The sequence below is a fragment of the Rhinolophus sinicus genome, linkage group LG01, assembly GCF_036562045.2.
Source record: "Rhinolophus sinicus isolate RSC01 linkage group LG01, ASM3656204v1, whole genome shotgun sequence".
Classification (NCBI taxonomy): domain Eukaryota; kingdom Metazoa; phylum Chordata; class Mammalia; order Chiroptera; family Rhinolophidae; genus Rhinolophus; species Rhinolophus sinicus.
In genome coordinates, this window is record NC_133751.1 from 168,114,693 (window position 1) to 168,124,829 (window position 10,137).

At 36.2% G+C, this 10,137-nt stretch overlaps 1 protein-coding gene across 1 annotated transcript in view; it reads left to right on the forward strand.

Annotated features, from left to right (window-relative positions):
* Positions 1-9,291, forward strand: part of FSIP2 (fibrous sheath interacting protein 2) — a 105,029-nt gene extending 95,738 nt beyond the window's left edge. The window contains exons 23-24 of the mRNA XM_074316197.1: positions 6,841-6,910; positions 9,155-9,291. Coding sequence (XP_074172298.1) covers positions 6,841-6,910; positions 9,155-9,291 — 207 coding nt within the window. The remainder of the gene's footprint in view (positions 1-6,840; positions 6,911-9,154) is intronic.
* The last annotated feature ends 846 nt before the right edge of the window (positions 9,292-10,137 follow it).

Sequence of the window (10,137 nt, forward strand, 5' to 3'; positions counted from 1 at the left end):
GCTAAGTGAAATAAATCAGTCACAAATGGACAAATATTATGAGTCCACTTACATGAGATACCTAGAGTAATCAAATCAGAGGCAGAAAGTAGAATAATAGTTCCAGGGGATGGAGAGAGGGAAATGGGTAATTAATGGGTACAGTTTCATTTGGGGAGGATGAAAATGTTCTGTAGAGGGATGGTGGTAATAGTTGCACAACAATGTGAATGTATGCAAACATAGAACTGCACATTTAAAATAAGTTAAAATGGTAAATTTTATGTCATGTATATTTAACCAACAATTTTAAAGTGGAAAAAAAAAACGTCAATTAGAAATTATTTGTGTTCAATTTGGAAACTTGGTGATATACTATTTCTGGTTTACTTCCATATGAAGAGTGACTGTCAGATTGTTCTTTTGCTTAACTGGTAATTCCTTCATGCATTGAATGTACAGAAAATAAAATGCTCTTTTTCTTTTGTTTTAGTGAGACCGAAGATTGTACCCCAGATACAAGTGCTACAATATTACAAGGTTGGACTTAATATTTTTCTTAATTTAAATTAGAAAGTATTCAAAAGTGCTTTGTTTACTGCTTTGATAATTATTTTTAGTTATAGAACCTAAAGTTGATATTGTGGTTTTGTTTTGTTTTCCTATGAGCTTATCTACTTTTGGAAAATGATGCAGTCCTATATCACTCACATGTTAAAATGAGCTAACTAGTTTGCCTTATCTGAATTTCTGTTAAGATGTCATTAATGATTTTGGTCAAGAATAAATTTACATTTTACCATGCTCCTGTGAGAAACATCCACACAATAAGGGTGTATCATATTATAGTTTCTGAGCCAGAACATATGACGCTAGAATTTAACCATTTTTTGAAAGGTTATTCTTCCTGGTGCTTAGCTCTTCCAAAATGTATACTGGCTAGTATGGACCTCACTATTTTTTTTAATCTTTTAGTACTGACTCCTTATAACATTTGTGAGGACTTTTTGGAACTCTATTTGCTGAATCCATAGAAGATCAATGTGGTTCTAACAATGATAGCATGCACAAGAGGTGGAGTGCTGTGTTTACGGCTAAGCGGCCTTGAAACTCAAACCACAAGTTTACCATGGTTATTTCAAACATACAATCCACCTGAGAAGTTAGTTGAGAAATATATTCTCTTATGGAAAGCAGAGGTGGAAATCATTTTCATTAAGATGATTCGTAGTACAGCAGTAAATATGCCAGAATTCTGTGAACACACCATAACCAGAAGGTGTCAAAATCATCACTGATATGATACTTGTGTTATGGAATTATAAGCTGCTATCTGTTTTGTTTTTTCCAAATTTGTTGCAATAATCACGCTTAATTCTTATAGCCTTCAGTAATACTGCAGCTGTTCTATTCAATCATTTATTTATTTATTCATTCATTCATTCATTCATTCATTCATTCAAAGATTTACTGAGCATCTCCTTTGTGTTATATCCCATGTGTAAACAAACTTGAAAAAGCTTTTCATCTCAGAATTTACATTGTAACTTGGGGTTGGGCACCAACGGGTAAAGACACAAACAAGATAATTTCAGATAATAAGTACTTCCCATATCATCTGGGACAAAAACCAAAGAAATAGCAATGGCTTTGCAAACGCCTACATCATCTGGACATCCCACCAGTCCCCTGTGACCTCTCTAACCTTATCCTCTATTTCACTTTCTGGCTCACCCTGCTCCAGCATCACTGACCTGCTCTTCCTTACACATCCCAGGCACCTAAGGCCTTTGCATGTGCTGATCCTTGTGCAGTGCTCTTCCTCCTGTGCCTGCCTGGCGCACGCCTCACCTTCAGGTCTTTACTCAAACGTCACCTTCTCAGTGACATCTTCTTTGAGAACACTGAAATTGTAATCTCATTCCCGCCATAGCACTAGCTATTCCACGTCTTTGCTTGGTTTACTCCTGGCACTTATGATTATCTAACTGTTCATTGTTTTTTCACTATCGACCTCTAGAATGTAAGCTCCATGAAGATCACCGCTGTATTTCCAAGAGCCTAAAACAGTCTATAACAGGAGGAGACACTTAGTAAAATAGGAGAGACTATGGGAGTAACTAGGGGGGCGGGGCACACAAAAACTCTGTTGGGTTGAACTGAGATATCCATTAGTATTCAAGTTAAGGTGTCACATAAGCCATAAGATATTTAAGGATATTTAAGGAGTTTAATGGAAAGGTTAAGGCTGAACATATGCATGTTTAGTTTCATATAGAATATACAATAAAAATCTCAAATAATTTAAATCTGAATATCTCAATTCCTATAATGACAAGAATTTCTCTGTGACTCTTCCTCAAAATAATTCCTAGTATACAGTGGAATATTCCTAGCCAATTAGCTTAGAAACTTCAAAACTGGTTGTGTGAAACGATATCCCTGGTAGTGAACTCAAATGTACTCAGTCATTTAAAAGCAGAAGTCGGTTCAATTATAGGCATATAGCGTCATACACTTTAGAAAGATTATCAGATAGCAATGAAATTTTACCAATTTTGTCAGATAAGTCAAATAATCAGTCCCTCTCATATTTGAGTTAATTGAGGTTTACTATTACTTTCTTTTTCTAGAACCTATATTGGATGGCCCAAAGGATAATTTAGAGAGAGTACTTGTGCTGGCTCTTAATGAAATGTCTACAAAATGCATAATTTTACATATCTCATTGAGTTCTCTTGTGAGGCGAGCAGGTTGAATAGTTTCATTCACATTCTATATACATATACAAGGAAACTGATAGAGAAGGTAGATTTAATTTGCTAATGTTCACACAGCTCTAAGTAGTGAAGCTAAGACTCAAACTCAACTTTCTGATACCCTACCATGTTGACCTCCTCCCTAATTGTGGGTCCTTGCTACATCTCTCACAGTATCATTTCTAACTCTTGGGCTCATTTTTTTTTTTTTTTTCTTTTTAACTGTCATATTGAATTCCCTTGGAATTTAGACAACTTCTCGTTCTGTGACAACTCCACCAGATTTCCTCTTCGTATTGCCTCAAAATTCTCCAGATTCTCCCCCAAAGTCTTTCATATTACTAGCACCTTTCTCTGTTCCAATTATCTGCTTTTAATTAGCTATGCAGAATCAAAGAATGTTAGAGCTGGAAATTCCCCAGGGTACCTTCTCATTTTACATGTAAACAAATAGGCCCATAGCAATTGAGTGGTTGTACTAAATTATAAAGTCTGCCTTTCCTACTACATCACACTTCATCTTTAATAATTCCTAGATGAAGGGCTAAGACATGCCCCCAAATTCTAGGGATCTCACGTATTTCAGTTTTGTTCCCACTGTCTATACATTAAACATAATTTCTTCTATTTGCCTAAATTCTATTTCTTTTGGGTGAAAATTAATAAGACCAGGTTTGTGTCAACACTATTTATGCCTCAGGAAAAAAAGTAATATTTTTTTCTTCCCCTCTCTCCCTACAGAAAGTTCTCAGGAACAAAAGCCAGAGTATTCAGACCGTATTAAGGTAAATGTTTCTTAGTAGTCTCTCTTTGGTATGTATGGTATATAGCGGAACATAACCCAGTTTTCAAGGTCAAATCAGAGACTTGGTGGTGCAATTTGTGGGACATCAGGAAGCATTCTCTATTCACTTTCTTCATGTTCACATCTGTCTGCCTGGTTGAGACCTGTCCATGGTACCCAAGAAATCTGGAATCAAATTCGCACCTTAGAGTTATAATTCCTTGCTTAAGTGCACAGGATACACAACTGTTCCTCCTTAGCACCTAAATACAATTCCATTCCTTAACTCTGTTATTGCAGTTTCTGGAGAAAATCTTAGAGGGAGTGAGTCACTTAGCCCTGTCTAGGGCAGGTAGACCCAAGTGCGGGACTTGGTGGAGGCAGGAAGGGACTAGAACCTTCAAAACTGAAGAATGGCTTGCAGGAAATGAGTGCTGATCCCATCTAGTTCTCTGTATTGCTAAGAATAGAGTGTTTAAAGACAGCTTTCTAAAAAGCCCAGTACTCCTCAGTGTAAACTCAAGAAATTTCTCCTCTTGTAATCCTTTATAGAAAGTTTCTGGTGAGGGCTGAAACTACAGCTCCTTCTATTTTTTTTTTTTTTAATCACTTTGTTTCTTGGTTCAATTTAATCCCACCTTTAATCAAGTCTCCCCATCCCCATGCACACACAATCCATCAACTATCCAGTCACTTGTCATTATCAGAGCAATTTTCAGAACCAAATCTTACAACTCATGCTTAACTTTTGCCAAACCTCCAAAAATGCTGGATTAGTTCCTCACTTAACCTAACCCTCCTTTATGAATATAAACATCTATTCAAGAAACCCAGACTACTTAGGCTGTATTTTCCAAGTGAAATTATATGGGTATAATAGGGAGACAATCTGATACAGGTGAGTCCCTGTGCCAAGCTGAATTCCTGCCTAATCTGGACCCTTTTGGCTCCTTGCTCTTTCCCTCACTTCCTGCTTTTTCCATGGTGAAACTGTGTGTATGCTTGTTAGCCAGTCTAGTTCTGAGTAAGCACATTCCACACTTTATCCCTCACTGATTACAGCTGCGTACCTACTGTGGATAATTACTGAGGATTCTGAAAAATGAATAATAGCAGGAGTCTGGGGAGGGAGATCAGAACTCAAAGAACAACCAATACCAGGATGAGTTTCCTGTTTGTTTTTTCCTTCCATACTGGTATCTTCTAGCTTCAAGTCAGGGCAGTTCAAACCCTGCAATTACATGAAGGAAATGCACATAATAAAGTTTCAAGAGAAACCATTGCTCTCTTACCATAAGTAGGAATAAAATCCTATAAAGTGGGAAGTGGGAAGCTCCTTTTTCCCCTCTCTTGGCCCTGCCTGGAGGCAGGTTTCAGTCATGATGCTGCATGGCAATGGCAGCAGAGCTGCTGAGGCACCTAAAACTGTGGAAGAAAATCCTTCTCCCTGAGCAGAAGAAGTAGGAAAAGGCCTCCAGTAACCTGAATAATATTAGGAGAAAACCTGCTACTTTTTCCTCTGCTTTCTCTAGTCATTTCACCCTCGACATGGATAAGTCTTGGGATGTGTGAGACAGAACACAGGGAGAGTAGAGCTACAGCATCCTAGCCATACAATCAACAAAGGGAACTGATAAGAGTTAGAGACACCGAAAGATATCAGAGAAGGAATCTCAAGAAAGATTCTCTGCAAATCTGTTTTCAAAGACTCTCCTGAGCTGTGCATTCATGAAACTGATATGATATATAGACAAAAGACTTTGGGAACTTAAGTTATAGTTGTAATAGTGGTACATATACAAGGATACTAAAAAAAAAAAAAAAAAAAAAAAAAACTGCCAAGACTTTGAAAATGGAATTTATATTGGAACTACAGCAATAGAAGGCAGGGTAGAATGTGTGGTCTGAAACTAAGTGAGTAATTACCTACTTAAGAAAACAAAGAATCAAACAAAAACAAACAGAAAAAACCCCAACCTTCTCCAGAGGATTGAACAATTGTTAGAATCTCATAAATTGTTTAAAATGCCCAGGATAAAAATCCAAAATTACTCAATATACAAAGAAATAAAAAAAAAGTCCACAGCTTTCAAGGGAAAGGACAAGAAATGTCAACAGCAACGTGGCCAAGATTTTGAAACTATCAGGCAAAAACTTTAAAGCAGTAATTATAAAAATGTCCATGTATTAACAGCAAATATTCTAAAATCTAACAGAAAGATAGATGTCCTCAGCAGAATTTAAGTATATTTACTCATCTCAGTCACTCACTCAGTCACTCATCCCATCTGCTCCCTGCTTTCAGATCAGGGATTCTCAAATCTAATTCTTACACATTAATGTGGGAATTTGTTTTTAAATATCAGTACCTGCCCCACCCTCAGGGGTTTCAATTCAATTGGTGGTGTGAAATCCAGGGATTCTTTTTTTTTTTTTTTTTTTTATTTCCACAGCTCACCCTATCATGCATTCAATGATGAGAATCAGTGCTTTAGATAGTCTTTGCTTCATTCTATTCCATTCCTCAGGTATCCTGTTTGAAATATCTTAATACATACGCTGCCTCAAGTCCTCTTGGAAGAACCATGGTAAACCCTTATAAGAATGTCTGGTGGTCTTTACATAATCCGTACACATTTTATGTTGCATGTATTTAGGCCTTTCTTCATTGATTTTTCACTTCCTGTTTTAATTACTAGTATAATGTAATATCCGCAATGAAGACCAGCTTTCTGTCCCAGACTATTTTATGCTTTTCTAAGAAAATTGCTGCTGCTTCATTCAAAGAGTGATAAAGGCCTACAGAGTAAAGCCAGTATCTGAGCCATGTTCCCTGCCCTACCAGGTCCACACAGTCACTTTATTGCTCTAGATCTCACAATAGCTAAGATTTCCATAAAAGGAAATTGGAGTTAGTTAGTGAATATCCATTTTCTTCCTCTCCTTATCATTGTCTCTATTATTAGAAAATAGTTTATAAATTATTCTAATTTAACTAAAGGAAGGAGGAGGCAGACAGAGCTGCCATTTTTTGTGACTTTTGTCATCATTTAATGGTAGCCAAGATCCATAGCATCAATCCTAGATATCATAATTGGCAAAAAAAAAAAAAAAAAAAAAAAACAAGAAAAACAGAAAAAACTTGAGCCTATGTCTCAGAGAATAATTCTCCGAGACTGTCTCAGAGACTGCAGTGCACAGATATTATTATGAAAGATGCTGCAATGGTTGTACTCGATCTCTTGAGGATTTCTAGGCATCTCTAGACTATAGTGTCCAACAAAAGACTAAGTTAAGTACTTTGCTTTGTCTTGGCAGTTTATCAGCATCTTTGAAGGAAACAAGAATATTCGTGGCAGTGTGAATACTTCAAAAGAAGCCATTTCAGGTACGAAATATACTAACCTTTTAATATGCCTGCTGGGATGAATGGCTCCTCCCATTTATACCTATTATCAATATGAGATTGAAATCATATTCTTACTGTTTATATGGATAGCAATTTATCATGTACTTCTATTACTATAACTCAGACCAACAGGAGGGTAATACGGAACTAACATTTATTAGGTAATAGCTATCCCCATTTTATTAAAGAGAAAAACAGAGTCATTAAGGAGTAAAATGACAGCAGGTTACTCAAAGTCACTCCATAGCTCTTAAGCTGCTGAGGTAAGATTCAAACACAGATCTGCCCAACTTCAGAGTCTAAGCTTTCAACATAATCATAGTTCACACACTCAAATGTTCACAGGAGACAGGGTAATATAAATAAGAACACTAGGTTGAGCTAAGGGTTTATGTTCCACTGGAGATGTCATGTCCCGTCTAAAGGAGGCAGCTGCTACTCAGGTCCAATCATTGACATGCTAGATTGTTGCCAGGTCTTCCAATCCAGGTTTTAGCATTTTTCAAAGGAAGCTAGAGATGGAAGTTTTATGTGAAAATTCCTGACTTTTAAATTTTATCAAATAAGTCAAAGATTTGGGAAACGCTATGTGGACCAAAAATAACTTTGTCCATATCCCCTACACTGTGCTATTCCCCCTCTGCAAATTAAAGCCCTAATTTACAAAAAAGGAAATGAAAGTATATAATTGCCTGACATTACGCTGTCAAACAATGTACAGCTTTCAGGGCTCAAATACAGGTCTTCTGACTTTGATCCTACATTCTTTCTTCCACAATGTAGTTCCATATAGTGCAATTGCATTCCAGAAAAGAGGCCCACGTTGGGTAATAACCAACGATAGCCTATAGTTTTGCTGTGAAAAAGAACAATTAACTGATAAAGATAAGGGTTCATTAGTGTCTCTGGGGATGAGCCTCATGTATGCTAGGACATCAGCCACCCACCAGTCCTGAACAAGATGCTGGAATCTAATAATGAAAGCAGATTTGGGGCAGTGTCCTCAGTTTGTTTCCAGGAATTGCTCTGCATTAGAGACACCAGGCAGGATACTTTTTAACAATGCAGATTCCAGGATCCTCTCTGAACTAGCTAATTGAGTAGTGCCTAGAAATCTGCATTTTTAATAAGACCACCAAGTTTCAAGACACTCTTTTTACCTCTCCAATGAGAATTGCAAAAGTCTTGCAACAATGCCTCTATCATATTAGTAAAATTTATATCTTGCTTTTTCTGAATGCACATCTTTCTCTTTCAGCCATGTTTTTGTCTTATTTGCTACAGATTGTAGTCTTTTCGTTTTTAATTCTTATTTCATTTAAAAAATAATAGTACAGTTAAAAAACTAAACTTTTCTTTATTTATAGCTAAATTTACTGTGAGCTATTTTAGCTTTAACCATAGAAGATTATCTTGCTAGAAAAGATACATTTAGGTAACTGCAAGAGGTACAGGATTTTGGCATGTACTGGGATTAAGAAAATATGGGCTTTTACTGTGTGTGTTTTCATGTCCTATCACATCCTATCATAAAGTTTCAGAAAAGTACATAAATGCTCACTTCTATCTTTACATGTAAAATAATTTTGTTAAATTAAAATATATTCTCTAAGAGTCCATGTGCTGCATAAGTGGTGCAGAAAAAATAAATTCAAATAAATACTCTTATCTCACGTGACAAAAAAAAAAATCACTTGAAGTTAGTCAACTAAAAATTTACCCCAAATCGATCAGAAATTATGGCAATTTTAGTGGACTTCTGCTGTCACTTGAACACGCTGAAACACACACCCTCACTATATGGAGTTGAAATTTACTTCCCAATGTGACTATAGCTTACCAGGCTTTTTCACAGTTTTCTGCTACAAAAAAAAAAGAAAGGCATTTTTTGCACACCTGACTAGAGAAGCATCAGAGTGCAGTAGGTATAATGATAACACAAGCGTCAGGAAGCTGGACTGTGTCCCAAACTTGGCCACTCGTGTGATCTTAGGCAAAGTATTTGACATGATCAAGATTCAGTGTCCAAAAACGGAAACATCATTCTTCCTGTCTCCTTCAGAGGAGTGTTGGAAAGATCAAATCAAAAGAATCTTTGTGTTTTTTTAAACCCATGAAGTATTTTATAAATGTCAATTTCTAAATTCTAAATCATCAATGCTCTAGTATGACTATAATATTAAAATGTCTAATAGCCATATTACTTTTTTGCTTTATCCACAGAAACTCCCAAACCCAGTATTTCCCAACAAGGATCTAAAATGCTGGCGAAGGTATCTTCAGCTCTATCAATGGTATTTTCTCGAACTAACACCAATATTTCCAAATCTTCGTCACCACCTCACCAGGAAGAGCACTGAATTTCTATACGTGATAAAACTTTGCTTACTACCCTTGGAAAATAAAACATTTTTTCAAGCATAACAGACTGTCTTAGAAGATGATTCATATAATACTGAGAAAAAGAAGTAGCAAAAAAAAAGTAAAATATAGGCCTGGGTAAGGGAAGGGTTTGATAAATGCTTTTGCTGATCATTTTGATAAGCATCTGGTATGAAGATGCTGAGTGCTAGCGTTTCATGAGGATAAAGGGGTATGTTTGCTCCTGATATCTAAGGATCTTGTTTAAAAGACCTAAAAAGGTGGACCAAACAGCACAGAAGGTTAGTCATCATCACTGTTTACCCTAATGCTGATTCATAATTTTATAAGGAATGTGATATCTTCTCTTTTGTCTAACATTTTATTGACCGTATCCAGTGCTAAAGCAGAAACAGCTGAGAAAATTTGATTTTCTGTTGTAAAGTTAGTCAGTGAGGTTATGACAGGGAGCTCCAGAGAAAAAGTTGTGAATATACAGCAGAATGTTTACATTCTAATCATAATGAAGTTATTCAATTAGTATTATGATTTAGTTTATTCATAATAATCTCATAAATTATTTTATCTCAAATATCAGACAAAATCATATAACCTATAGATGCAAACATTTTCAAAAATGACACTTGATGAGAAATGACTGGCAGTCCAGTTCAAAATTATTTTCAGGAGGTCTTCTGGTCAAAATGGCAGAGCAGGCAAATGCTGTGCTCGACTCCTCTCATAACCACATCAAAATTATAACAAAATTACAGAACAACCACACTTGGGAACCATCTAGCTGAACAGAACTCCTATAATAAATGATATAAAGAAGAAGTCATGAT